The sequence below is a fragment of the Notolabrus celidotus genome, chromosome 1, assembly GCF_009762535.1.
Source record: "Notolabrus celidotus isolate fNotCel1 chromosome 1, fNotCel1.pri, whole genome shotgun sequence".
NCBI classification, from domain to species: domain Eukaryota; kingdom Metazoa; phylum Chordata; class Actinopteri; order Labriformes; family Labridae; genus Notolabrus; species Notolabrus celidotus.
The window spans coordinates 23,866,684-23,881,296 of record NC_048272.1 but is presented as its reverse complement, the minus strand read 5'-3'; the positions used below and the strand labels follow the sequence as shown (position 1 = coordinate 23,881,296).

Below are 14,613 nucleotides of genomic sequence, written 5' to 3'. Positions count from 1 at the left end.
GTTAAGTGTTTGAGCCCCGAGCATAGGGGCCTTCAGACGGACGCAGGAGCCCGGAGTCTCTCCGGTGACTTCAAAGCTTTCACAGCAATGTCGCACGGTCCAGGTTTAAGTGTTTCCAAACAGGCTGCAGCTGCAACCAACACACACTCATACACACACATACATAGGAAGGATGCTGAGGAAACGATGAATTAAGAGTCGTTTGTTAAGTTTTTATTGAGCGAGTAGAAGCAGGGAAGACTTGTAAAATGCAAGACAACTATTAAGAAACACCTGTGGCTGCCATTTAAATATGAGTGTGTCAACCTGAAATCACTCCTGGCTTACCTGTAGCAGAACTTTTATTGTATTATTTTATGGGATTTTAGCCTAGTTGTTTATACGATTATAGAGAAAAAAAACATATTCCAAGACCTACTTATCATTTGCAGCCTCACAATAGAAAATTATTAGTCTCGCAGTGTCATCTTCATCGCTCAAAAGGGCATAGGGTAAAGTTGCCTATGACCTTGGATGGTAATTGTGGCCATTAAATGGTCTAATCATAATTGCAATACAACACAACCAACTCTGATTTGATTTATAATTGTATAGCCCTTCCTTTAAAGGACTGGGGATCACAGGGCAACTCATGATAAGATAAAGATATATTGCTCTAGATAATGATAATATCGCGATACAATAATGATGCATTATCATGTCAAAGTAAAGTGCAGGATTTATGTCATAAACACAACTGTGAGGCGTCGTGTAGCGCAGTTATAATAATAAGTATCGTAACCTGTTAAAAGTGCGATAGGCCTATTGTTTTTCTGATTAAATATTAAGATTGGTACCAGACGCCATAATTGCTTTCCATGGGGTCAGGAAGAGAATGCATCGTCATTGTGTTATTCTGTCCCGTCCTTCCTAAAGTGATAGCGTGCTGCAGGACAGTAAGGGTATGATTGTTTTGAAGTCACAACACTCCACACTCCTGTATAGAGTCAGCACATTAAACACCTCCTCAGACAGAGATTTAATGAGTATCTTGGGAAACACTCACACCCAGGAATCCCTTTGAGCAACCAGTGGGCGCTGACCTTTCCTCCTGGGGACTATTGCGCCGACCGTGGCGCTCATTTGAATAGACGGAAGTGGCGTGCGATCGGCTGAGAAAAAAGCAACTTTTTTTCAGGCTGAATGGCTCAGTGTCCCTGGGCTAGGGCGGGTAAAGAGAAGGAGGAGGAGGTGCCGCGCTCGCGGTGCGGGTTCAACTCCCTCAATAGTCTCGAGCGCTTTGATCCGTGCGCTGCTGGCGCCTAAAAACAACATAACTTGTCTGCCCATTAAGGAGACTGACAAATCGTGACAGATTGTTTATGCTTGGCAATTAGCGACGCAGACGCTTTTCCTGAGAACTGACTACACAGCGAAAAAGGTAATCATACTTACTTAAGGATTTCTGACACCTATTATTTTTAAAAACTTTGTCTTCAGGAGTGCAGATTTCATACCTTTATTCTAAAAGTAAACCACAGCCCAAAGATTATTCCTCGCAAACAACAATAACAATAAAAAATCCTTAATGGAGAGGAGGGATAATGAGAAGCTTCATGAGGTAGAGCCAGGTAAATCAGTGACAGTCCTGGATTCAATCTTTCCCTGGCTCCAAGCTGCCTCCTCCCCCTCGCCCCTTCAGACTCCACATCATTTTTGACTTTAATGGATGTAGTCAAAGAGGAAAACTCCTAGTGATCCTTCCTCCCCCCGAAAAGCCCGATAATTACCCCTAAATGACTGCAAAGGCCTCTGTGTTTCAATCTGATTAGAGCCCTGCAGCCATCAATAAACATTAAGAGGGTTGTTAAACTGTTGTGCAATATTTTAGAGACTCACTTTGGAAGTTTAACACATGGCCAAAGTGAGCCATGGTGTGTATCAATAAGTTAAAGCATTTGAAAATGTACTGGGAAGGAAAGTTATCATAGTTTTAAACATGCTGGGGAATGATAGACATAATGGTCCTGATTATAAAAAATGAATAACTTGGATTGAGGATAATTAAAGGGTCAACTTTTGGAGTGATATTTCTATGGTTATATTTTTACCAGACCACGAGCTATTAGGAGTCTGTCGGGTTTTATTATCTGATGTTTGAAAAAAAATCCCAATACAATTATTGCTACTGCTTACTTTCCCACTCTGATGACTTTTTTGTCTCACATGATCACGCCCACCTCGTCGCTGATTGGCAGCCTCCCTCTCCACGCCTGCCTTATTACAGCCCTGCACTCCAATCTGGTCACATAAACATGAGGATACCGTCACATTAGGGCGCACCGCACTAACTTTTTGTAACTCTTACCACTTTACCCACGAGAGTCAACGAGCCACCTCACCCGTGCCAGTCGGACCTGTATGGCCCCATCGATCGCCATGTCAGCCCTGACTGCTGCTCTGAAAACTGAAGATCTTCCTCCACGCGCGGTTCTCGTCAGCAGAGGCGACATGCAGACCAGTCTGAGCCCCGCAGAGGACACAGTGAAGCCCAAAGTTGCTATTTTGCCCTTCAGTGTCGAGGCGCTGATGGCTGATAGGAAACCTAGCAGAGAGGTGGCATCCCCGGATGGCACCACGTCCGTTCCCGGGACGTCCCAAGTGCTTGGGAAGAGCCCGAGGATGGGCTCGTTCGGTAGTCTGGATACTTCGGTTCCTGCTTTAGCCATGAGCTCGTCTTTTTCAGTGGGGGACATCATGGGCATGCCTGAAGACGTGTTGATCAAACCCGAGAGTCCGGACAGCAACGACAGGTCGTCATGGATGCAAAGTCCTCGGTTTTCTCCTACACCTCCACGTGAGTTTATGTAGAAAAACTAGATATGTCTTACATAAATTTAATAAGATAATTGTGTTTAAACGGCTGACTATATAAAGGTTTATTTTGTGCTGTGTGTTTACTTGTTTTTTTCTTTTGTAGACCTGTTTTATTTAGCTTAAGTCAAGCTATTATGTGAATCTGACACATGCAATCCGGGTGTTTAAATGTAAGTGTTTGTTCTCCCACAGGTAGATTGAGTCCTCCAGCCTGTCCTTTAAGAAAACACAAGACGAACAGAAAACCCCGGACCCCCTTCACCACATCCCAACTGCTGGCCTTGGAGAGAAAGTTCCGACAGAAGCAGTACCTCTCCATCGCCGAGCGCGCAGAGTTCTCCAGCTCCCTTAACCTGACGGAGACTCAGGTCAAGATCTGGTTTCAGAACAGGCGGGCCAAAGCCAAGCGGCTGCAGGAGGCAGAACTTGAAAAACTGAAAATGGCAGCTAAGCCCATGTTGCCTCCAGCTTTCGGGATTTCCTTTCCTCTCGGTGCGCACGTGCCCGCGTCTTACGCAGGGTCGCATCCGTTCCAGAGGCACTCGTTGCCGGTTTCCCCCATGGGACTGTACGCGGCTCACGTCGGATACAGTATGTACCACCTTGCCTGACAGAGACGCAGGACCAGGGGCACGTGCAGAGGGACACGACTACTTTCTAAGGGCCCTCAGTTGTAAGGGGGCACTTCGAATAGCCTAGGTGATGTGACGTTTTACTTAATAAAGAGGCATCCTGGTGGTGAGCTCAGAGTCACATCTACTCAGGGGGCAAGACCCTCAAACAAATTCCCCTCTGAGGACCCTGAAGTGTATTCACTTATCTTGACCTCGACAGTAAGTTCACACACTGCGAACAAATAATCCAAATGTAGAATTCAGTCCTGAGTCTTAAATTGTCAGAGGACTTTGAAATAATAATGCCACTCAAGAACTTATTGATGCCTGCAAACTTTCATCATCTGGAGTGTGAGAATGAATAACTTGAAGGTGGACATTTTCTTAGTGCAGGGACAGAAAAATACCTGGGGGCCTTTTTCACAAATGGACAAAAAAAGTATGGCCCCCTTGGCTGTCCAAAAGGTGTCAACACTTCATGGCTGCATCCTGCAGGTAAAAATGGTGTCATACCAGCGTTACAGCTGTAAATCAGAGACTGTTGCGCAGCTTGACGTTTGAGCTTTGCTGCCTCACTGCAAAACGCTTTCTCGTTTTTAAACATCAAAGCGTCCCTAAAGTGGGAATTCAGTGTCATTAAATGCTCTTTGTGAATTTGGAGAACCACAGCATTTGTTTTTATAACAGCACTGTCTGTTGTTGGAATGATTCCCTTCGGAAGGGATATGTGTACTGTAAAATAATGTATATTTGAAGAATATCCCCATTTATATTATGAATATATTTGTGACATAACTTAATAAATTGATTATTCTTTTTTCATGAATCACTTGTGCGTTTTGACTGACACTGTCACGGGCACCAGAATGTAACCTTTTATGTTGTGTGAAGCAGTAAAAATCAGCTTTCAGAAATATTATGTAGGCCTATGTTGGTAAAACTCTTGATAGATTCTATTTCTAGCCTATTCTATTCTAAAGGTGACCGTTTTTTGAGAATTGTACCCTCTGTACAGCGTTTTGACAAGAAAGTTAAATTGGAGGAAGGGAAAAAAATTGAATTTGAAGCAGACTTTTTAAGCAGTTTGTCAGATGTTTTAAACATAATCCTATTGTAGTTTAAATGTGAATTACATTATTTACGTGACAAACACCGTAATGATATTGCCAGTATAGCATCGAATTTGCAATCTTACCTTCACTTCCCATGCCCGCATTTTAGTCTTTCAAGATGCTTGGTTTGAACCATGAATTTCAGCTTTTCATAAGTTATTTGGAGGAATGTTTTGCTCCAGCTGTTACCTATTGCTTTGAAACAACTAACCTAGATTTTGTCGGCGCCAGAAGAGTTTAGTGGGTGGAGAAGATGATGGTGGTGGGAGGGGGGGCAACCAGTTGTGCTGACTTGAAAACACACCGATAAATATTGGAGGTTGCCTCTCTGGGCTAAATAGCTTGCAAACACTCCAAGTGTCATTATGGAGTGTAAAATGAGCCAGGTGACACCCTGTTATGAAGAAGACAGGGTGACATAAACATATTACCTTACTGCAGCACATAAAGCAAATATTTATCCTTCTGGAGTCATTGTCTGCCATCAGGGAGACTAAGCTGACAAAACAGGGATCAGATGTGGGGAAATTACAGGCCATTCTGCAGCACTTTTAAAGGCTTTCTCTGCAGCTCTGCTCCATTCAGGCAGGGGTTAAACAGGAGTAAAATAATTGCTGTAATGAGCAAAGGCAATCTGCCGCAGACGGAGGCCGGCTCCAGCGAGGCTGTAGCTCCAGGCAAGGCGGAACTTTTATCATTCCTAAAATGTCAACGGGGGACTGGGACGGGCAACACTTCTGCTCTGTGCGCACTGGTTTCCTGCTGTTCAGCGCTGACAAGCTGCTGTCCAAACAGACTTTACATTCAATCACTTCTCTCCCAATTTGTTAAAAATAATGAATACCATATACTTCATAGAAACAGCATGTAATTCCGAATGCGTCCATGCAGTTTATTATGAGTCATGTTGCCCCAACAAAGTCCCTGCAATTTTTATTTATTCGGTGTTTTCCTCTCCGTTTCACACACGAGGCATGAATCAACACGGACTCTGACAATACGTTGAAATCACATGGATGAGCGCTCTGATTGAAAAGAAGAGAAACCTGACACAAAAGAACCAAAGGGGATCAGTCTTTTTTGTAACTCTCTCAGTTCTTTTATAACCCGGGCTCTCCATCCTAGCAGGAGCCAAACAGAAAACAAAACTCTCCAGTTTATATCATCCCAAAGATCACAGGAGGCTCTTTTGAAGCTCTTGATCTCTAAGAAAGGGAAAATGGGCTATTAGAAGTGGAATATACAGCCCAGATGAGTGATGGCCAAAGCGGAAGAGTCCTTGCAGTGATAGGACTAATAAAGGGCATGTAGGACTTCTTGAAAGCGGATTAATAGGCCTACAGGTTATTAAAGAAAGGTCATACGAGCAAAGGTCTGGGCTAGCTGTTCATGACTTTAAATAATATAAAGGCATAAAACTTATGCTTGTTTTAAATGGGAATGTTTTTATTACACCTAACTGTCAAAATATATCTTTTTATCAAGTCCAGCGTATAAATCCAGTCCCAGATTGCTGTTTAATTTTCATGTATACTTCCCGTATTAGGCCTAAATATTAATGTTACTAACAAACACAAAAACAAACCTTTAAACTGCATAACAAATAATAATCAATTAATCTTTAAATGACAAATCAAGCATAGGCCTAGTGATTTCCCCATAAGAAGATAAATATTGGGCTAATTGGCCCTACAAAGAAATAGTCTGCAGTTATTTTGCCCTAAATACAAACAATTGAGACGTGAGATACTCCAACTCATCAGAAATGTTCCGACTTCATGGTTGTTAAAATACAGCGTCTCTATAGGTTACTTAGACTGCTAAGCTGAAACATTCAATGCGTCAATTGAATACCTTAAAAATTGTAATGTGGAGAGGGTTGACCCATAGGCTACCATTGTCTCAGGCCGAAATCTCTGCAGGCTGAATAAAGGCACGCTTCACTTTCCGAGTTTTCTTTCAAACACGACACCACCACCTTCTGTTCAGTGTTGGGGTAACATCAGCCTTTAATGTGTTGATTCAACGTTTAAGCTGCCTATATGCTAAGTGAATGAATCAAATGACTACCACAGGCCCACAGAGGCTACTAACGTGATGTTTAATTTGTATCCTCCTGCAGATCCTGTTTATACTTACTAACATGTCTCCTTTTGTTTTGACAATGGTTGACTTGTCCTTTCAACCTTATCCGCCATCCCCTCATAACGCACACCTGTAAAATTTTTATTGATATCAAGACAGCACGTGCTGAAAAATGTGCTTTGTTATGAGGAAAATGGAAGGTGCTGCGATTTCATCTTCATTGGGGTTTCAACGAGATCATGTTTAAAGCATGTCTGCGTCTTCAATGTCTCACAGAGGCAATTAAACGGGACATAAAAATACTTTCTTCATATTTCTAATGGATTTTGCCCATGTTAATTATGATTCCTGGTGCTTTTGGACATAGCCACATTTTTTTAAATCAATTTCGAATATAGCATAAATTAAAGCCTGGATTGATTATGCAAAATGAATATTGACCTGAATGCATCACGTCCTGCTCAACCAACAGTAGCTGCTGCGTCGGTGTTCAGTCAGGCACAGCACGAGCTAAAATACAGTCATTAGGCCTACATGTGGGGATGTTATCAGTTAATGTTCTTTTAAATGATCAACTTCATCACGAATTTATTGCAGCTGTCTTTTGGAAAGACTCATAAAATAGATCTCCTGTATAAGTCCTCGTGTTCTTAGAGTCCACGGGGTTGTTACAAACTGAAAAATATGAAAATATGAAAATAACTAATGCAGTTGGCTAAACTCAATGTCAACAACAATATAAATGTTATACTAAGTTAGACTTCTTATAGCATTTTTTACACAACGTGAAACACTAACTAAAACACACTGCTTTGGCTTAAATATTTACAAACACGTGTTTATGGCATTTTTGATCTTGATATTCTACAATGAGAACAAACCACAGCTAACAATATTTTTTCAATTTGTTTAACGGTGTCACGAGAGCATAAATAATACCCTTTTCATGTGCTCATAGTGGTTGTGATGTCCGCTAGAGGGCAGTGCTGTCTCACTCGCGATAGTAGATAATTTATCGGTCTTTACTTACAACCAGACTTTGGCCACTCAATCTGTTTGAGGTTATAGCCCACTAAAGAAACAGCAGTGTAATCTCTTGTAGCATAAAACTGATTTTATTTGTCTATGGCTTGTTTTTTTGTTTTTTTTACACTTTTCACAGAGTCCCTTGTTGACCCTTCATTCAATCAATACTTTAGCATGTAAGCCAGAGGAACAAATGTGAGTTAATAAGGTACATTTAATTTGGAAAGCTTTTATTAGCATGTGAGAGCATTAAATCTTTCTTCACACCACCCACTGCCAAGTTTACAAAACAACATAATTACAACAGTGCAGATAGTATGCCAATGGTGTATTGCAAATTAAAGGGGGAACTTTTTATAATGAGGCAACATTTCTTTAAAGATGTAATAAAAGTGCTAAATGTGAAGGAACATTGCCTTAAAGCTCCATAAACAAACTGAATCACAAACTACATCACCTCCTCTAATGTCAATAGGTTCCTGATCTGTTATTTAAAAGGAGTTAACAAAGCCGAGAGTGAATACTGTCATCCTCAGGTCCAGTTGTAGTTTGTTTTATTGAGCTGTATTTAACATTTTTGCTGCATTGACACACAACATTGAAACTGTTCAATTACCTGGCCTCCTGGGTTTCAATGTTCTTTCCTCATTTTGCTGTAATGATAGAAAATAACCTGGATTCTGTGGCCATCAATTCAACTCTATAATGATTCTAACCACACCGCTGGCTTATTTCTTTATGAACCGCATGCTGCTGACTAACATTGAACTCTTTTACAGGGTTTGTTAATCAGCAGTGAGGGCTTCAGACCTGATGGTTTCAGAAGCCTGACAATATTGGCACAAACATAAACAATGTCAAATTAAACTGCAGGCTGTGAAATGACCATAAAATCATCATGTGGTGTAGATTATAAAAAGTCTCGCCCACAGGACTAATGGAGCTATAATAGTTGTTTCAGCTTGTTCAGATTATTGGGGTTTGTAATATCACGCCAACACAAAATTGGGCAATTAAGAACAACTAGGTTTGTTGATTTAAATTCTGCTAGTTGTTACAAGTTAGAAAATCAGCAATAATTACAATCCTCTTGTATAACTGCGTAGTAATGACTGATTAGGTTTTGAACTCTTTGGGCAACATTACTCTGTTTCTCCGGTCTCATTATCACACACCATCACACTTTATCAACACATTGACTGCAGATTGGAGTGAACTAGATTTACGAATAAAACTTTTGACAAGTTTTACTAATCCCTCTCAGGGAGAGGCATATGGAAAGAGAGAGCTGTCTGTATGTTGCACCTCTTTACAAAGGGTCTGTAGTTAAATATGATGGAAAACCTGGGACCACAACATTCAGCGCCACCTTGTGACAGACTAGGTCACTGTCAAACACTGTCTGAGGGTGAAAGGTAACAATGCTCTCAACAGTGAGTATATGATCACTTCATGAAGACCCTGCTTCTTTAATAACATTTAGAGGTGCCTGACACTTCAGCTCTTGGATGCTTTGTACCTCAGCAACCACTGTTATGTCTGCAAGCATTTGAACTTCTTTACTCACCATGCCCAGCTATTCCAGCTTTCCTGCAGTCTACCCAAGGTGCATAAACCTGACACAGACCACAACATGATATAATCTATCAGGGCACGAGCCATACGCATGAAACAGCCACAGCATACGAGCCATCATAGCAGCCAGCATGCAAACCATGGGCATATGTAGAACGGTATATTTACCTGGTAAAAAGTATTTATTTTCTTCATAACAAGTCATATTAACAGCACGAGGTTGGTGCAGCAGTAAAAAAGATAGCAATCACAAAATGTGGCCCTCTATGAGGTCAATTCTTAAGTAAGGATTCATATTAAAAGCTGTAATTAATGGAGTAAATGTGTCTTTCAGCCAATCATATCAGGAAGATATGTCATCATTGTGACGTGAACAGGTACTGACTTGTGTACTTTTCTTAGTTATGCATGAAGCTATGAGAGTGAGAAGCCAAAAGACTTCCATTATTCACTATATTTCTTCATACAGGGACATTAAGAAGACAAACAGAGATGTTTGTAAAGTCAGACTGTTTATTTTTAATGGATGTATTAAGGTTTAGTAGGCAGGTCAAAATGGAGAGTCTCTTATTTGACCCCCTACAAAAAAATTCAGCTTGACACAACAGACCTCATTGACAGGAAATATTCTGTCCAATCATACACTGACATTTATCAGAAGTGAATTAAAATTGTATGCTGCTCCTTTCTCTGTGGTGACATAGATAGAGACCATTGATTTCCATAAAATAGGAAGAATTGACATTGGTAGTGAGGTGGGAGTTTACTGTACAGTACACTGAGCAACAATAATTTTGTAGTTCTGTAGAACAGAGTCTTGCCAACAGAGGGCAGCAGACCCCATGATTTTATCAGACAGGTACTACAGCATCTGAATCTAGTGTTTTTTCAATAATTGCATACAGCCATTTTCAGAAAAGTGTGCTATGATGGAAGAGGGAAGATTGATACCAAAATAAGGCTTAGAGTTATTACTGTATATTATGCAATGTTACTGAATGAACAGTGACACACCACTGACTGAGGTGTTCCCAAGTCACACGACTTCAATTAAAGTTAATGTTTCATTTTAAGACACAGCCACCAGTTTGTTTTGCTTTGTGCAGAAAAAATGCTTTCCTTGTTTTTTTTTCGAACCAATGACTTTTCAAAATACAACTGACAGACTTTAAGATATCCATATTGTTGTTTTAAAATATTCAGTCTGTATATATGGCTTGTCGTCTACATTTAGGTTAAAAAATAATATAGAATTGGACACAGCTGCTGTAATTTTGTATTCAGGGAACTAATTAAAGTAGTTTAAAGCTCCTAGCTCAGGAAAAGCCCGGCCACCATCTTTGTTTATTGGTGCGATTAATTAATTCCTCACCAGGTGTGTTAAACTGGGAGAAAAGCTAACAGGTTAGCAAATGAATCCATTAGCTAACTCTAAACTACCCAAGTTATCCAGTTGCATTTGTGATTCGTGTTATCTATGATATAAATTGTTCTACTTATTTTGGCTAGCAAGAAAATACTTCAACAAAACTTTACAGCAAAAGTGATATTTCAGAGTATCTTTTACAGGCTATGTCAACCAAAAGCTGAAGAAGACATTTTCAGTTTCACTTGGTGACGGTTTCCCAGTTTTCCTCTAAAATGGGCAATAAGTTACAAAAGAAACATTGTGCCATATAACAAGACCTGAAGCTGATAATTGATAACATAATTTATATTTATTCAACATTGATTTAGCCAGATAATAACCAATTGAGATCAAGATCTCTTTCACAAGGGTGACCTGGCCAGAGGTGAGCATCACAGTTCATAATAGAATATTCAAACAGAATCTGTCTGCATTTGTCACTTACTGACTTCAACAGAGATTTAACACTCATGTGAAAAATGATGGAGATGTTTTGATACTGACAGACAGGGTCAGTTTAGTTTGTTAAGTGTTAAAGGGAAGACTTCAGAAAATAATACACATTGATTCATAAAATGTTTTATTTCATAATGTGAGGCATATATAAACTGTAAATAATTACAAATAAAAAAGACAAGTTTCCTATGTTCAAAGCAGTGAGGGCTTTTCTTTTTGATATCCACTCTGGCAGTAAACATGAAAGCTATCTTTTGTTCAGCTTCATTATGAGCAGCACTCTTTTTGTTTCTCCTTAAGATATAAAACCAAAGATGAAATCCATGTGAGAAAGTTGTGAAGGAACTCAGTAAACAACTGTGTACTGAGGACATCTAGTTCTTATGTAACATTTTGAGCCACCATGTTCAACTCTTGAAATGTTTGCAGAATGCTGCATAACGCTCCTTTAAGACATGTTAGTCAGAGCAGGGGTTATAGCAACACAACATATTTCTCTTAATGACACTCTGAGCTTTGATCAGCCCTGGTAAGTAAGCAGCGGTTAAGTCCGGCTCACAAGCATCTCTTATTGGTTTATTATTTTAGGGTTTTCATCGGCATGGTTGGCATTCGTCAAATTTCCTGTGGAAAGTTCTGCTCTCCTTGCTGGAATGCAGCCACACATGCCTAACATGAGTGAGCAGCTAACTCAGAGCCAACTAGGTAAAATGCTGAACAGCACTGTGTGTTTACCTTATAATGCATACAATGCAGTGCAGAGCGTGGTGTGTATTGTACTCGTTTTACCCTTCTACAAACTGCTAATGTGTTTTATGAATGAATGATGGAAATCTGCTCATTTATCCTCCTGTAGCAGCTGAAGCCTGTCCTCTGCATAGTGAGGCCTGCTGTGTCCAGTGTCAATCGCCTCACAGTCATCTGTGAAAAACACTAAGTCCTGCAAAACAACAGAAAAACAAATCCAAACACAAACATGAGTGATGTGGTCAAGCCTAAAGAGCATTAAAATAATAACCTTCAGGTGAAAATACATCAGGAGTTTTAGTGTTCTTACCCTGTAACAAATCCTTGTGATGATAGTGAACAAGTTCTGGATTTTGCGTTTCAGCAGCACCATTCTGGGACGCTCTCGGCAGTACTGGTTTGGATGGTTCAGCACCACGTAGAGAAAGTCCCGGAGCTTGGCTGTGACGCATGAATTCTAGTAACATGAAAAAATATTTCAAATGAGACTGGTGCCAGTTCTGCTCCCCTTTGACCTTTTACAAATTCTAATTTAGTCCCAATGCTTTATTGCAGATTTTATTTTCTTGATGATATTTTACTCGCTGCGACTCCCTGTAAGATAGTTTGACTGTTTTATTATTGAAAATGTTTTGAATCTAAGAACTCATAAACCCTTCAACATACAAACAACAGGTTATGATCAAAAGATTTTGTCAGTGTGCCACTTCTTATCAACCTAATGGTCTCTATATCTTTCTATAAGATTATCAAATAACCATAGCGCTTGTGAAACAAAATTAATGATCAGATTTGGTTTTAACACTTTTGCATGCTTCAAAGCATAACCAACAACCTATGAGCATTAACTTTAGAATTCTTTATGTATACTAATTTCAATGTGTAAATCCACTATTGCCTATGACTTCAAGTGAGCTACTCATGTTATAGGGGTTGACCCTTGACCCCAGCATCAAAATCAGGTTAGTAGTATCAGTTGTGTAGCTGTTATGTTCCAAGTCAACAGAGTTTTATTTCAAGTAAAAAGCACTGTGAAGCATTTTGTACAGGCAAAACATAATTTTAAATGTGAACTAGCTGTCGATCATGACTGCAACAAGTCGTTTCTCTTTTCTAAAATGTGTAGTGACAGTAATAAAGTATATTTACTTGAGTACTGCACTTAAGTACATTTCTTGAGTATCTGTACTTTGCTTGAGTATTATTTTTGGGGGGAACTTATTACTTTTACTCCACTACATTTAGAAGAAAGTTATTGTACTTTTTACTCCACTACATTTCTATCAATACTCTAGTTACTCACTACTTTACTTTGAAGTCCGCTCAAGAATTTCCTTCTCTTTTCTGAAATCTGATCCCACGGTTGAATGTGGAGCAAACACAGAGCAAATTTCACTCAGATCAGGCAGTTCATTTTGAGGTGGTAATAATGGCTATAATTCTCCACCTGAGCACCCATGGCCATATCTTCAGCCCGTGTTAGAGGTTTTTGAAATGAACAATGATACGTATCCTTTGAAATGTTCTCCCTGTTTCCCACTCTGCCCAAAAATACAAACATTCACAGTCCAACCTGAGACAGTGTGTTGAGTTACGTAACATTTGTTTAATTCCAGATGAACATTTCAAATTAAGTTGTCTGTGATGGAGTAACTTAGTTTCTGTTTTTATCCCATGGTATAGTTTTTAGAGATTTCAAGTAATGGTTTCTTGATAAACATAATGCAACAGGATGTACTTCTGTGTATTCTTGACTGCACCTATGTATTTTGAAAATACAATGTTTTAAAACATTTTAGGAAGTAATTTGAATACTTAAGTATTTTTAAAAGCAAGTAGGCCTACTCCAGGACTTTAACTCAAGTAATAATTTGACAGAGCAACTTTCACTTGTATTGGAGTAATATTTGACCAGGAGGATCTATACTTTGACTGAAGTAATGAAGCTGTGTACTTTGTCCACCACTGGCAATAAGAGACACTTACTGGTACAAACCAAGAGGGATACACACAATCTTTTGCCCAGGACACAAAGGGTTAACTCTCTTTGCAGAAGAAAAAAGTGCAAAACCCACTCAAGCAACTCCGTTTAATATGCATTAAAGTCATAAAGTACTTTTTTTTTTTTTTTAAACTTACGTGTACGTCGATGAAGATCGTCGGTAGAACCTCAGCACAAGTTTTCTACGAACAAACAAACATCATCATCATCACAACACGGAACAAGCAACAGCAGACTGCAGGAGTTTAAGCGTTCTTGTCTTCACAGTGACACGATGCATTCGGCATTAAGGTTTTTTACCGTTCGGTTGTATGTGTGAATCTTATCCAACAGAGTCATCACTTCTTTGCTCAGGCCCAGCGCTCGGGAGTAACAGGTCGGAGGCGCGCACTCCGTCAGCCACACGAAGCTGAAGAAACACACGAGAGCAGGGAGTCCCAGCCTCATGTCGGATAATGTGCAGCTCAGAACCACCGTGTCAGGGTGCTGCTGCGACTGTTAACAGAGACTCGAGTAGTACAGACCAGACGAGGACTTGCTGCGGTTTTATGAGTGAAGTGCTTGGGAGAAAAAAAAAAAAAACTATGGATGATGACGTGGTGGCGCAGCGAGGCTGAGGAAAACATCCAGGGTCGGCTGTGTGTTGGGGAGCAAATAACTCGGCTCCAAATACCAAGGATAATAGAGCTTCTACATGGTCAACTGAGAAAGACTGTTTTCAACTCTTTCTTA

The 14,613-nt window shown here is 40.0% G+C and overlaps 2 protein-coding genes across 2 annotated transcripts; one reads left to right on the top strand and one right to left on the bottom strand.

Moving 5' to 3' along the window:
- Nucleotides 1-1,331: 1,331 nt before the first annotated feature.
- On the top strand, nucleotides 1,332-4,296 carry msx1a (muscle segment homeobox 1a). The gene is made up of 3 exons (XM_034689611.1): nucleotides 1,332-1,420; nucleotides 2,238-2,836; nucleotides 3,049-4,296. The coding sequence occupies exons 2-3, from the start codon at nucleotides 2,401-2,403 to the stop codon at nucleotides 3,465-3,467; spliced, it is 855 nt and encodes a 284-aa protein (XP_034545502.1). The 5' UTR covers nucleotides 1,332-1,420; nucleotides 2,238-2,400; the 3' UTR covers nucleotides 3,468-4,296.
- A 6,943-nt stretch (nucleotides 4,297-11,239) lies between these two features.
- On the bottom strand, nucleotides 11,240-14,559 carry LOC117812643 (cytokine-like protein 1). Its single transcript, XM_034683545.1, has 4 exons — nucleotides 14,182-14,559; nucleotides 14,019-14,063; nucleotides 12,190-12,336; nucleotides 11,240-12,072 (listed from the first exon to the last, which is right to left on the bottom strand). The coding sequence occupies exons 1-4, from the start codon at nucleotides 14,326-14,328 to the stop codon at nucleotides 11,971-11,973; spliced, it is 441 nt and encodes a 146-aa protein (XP_034539436.1). The 5' UTR covers nucleotides 14,329-14,559; the 3' UTR covers nucleotides 11,240-11,970.
- Nucleotides 14,560-14,613: the final 54 nt, after the last annotated feature.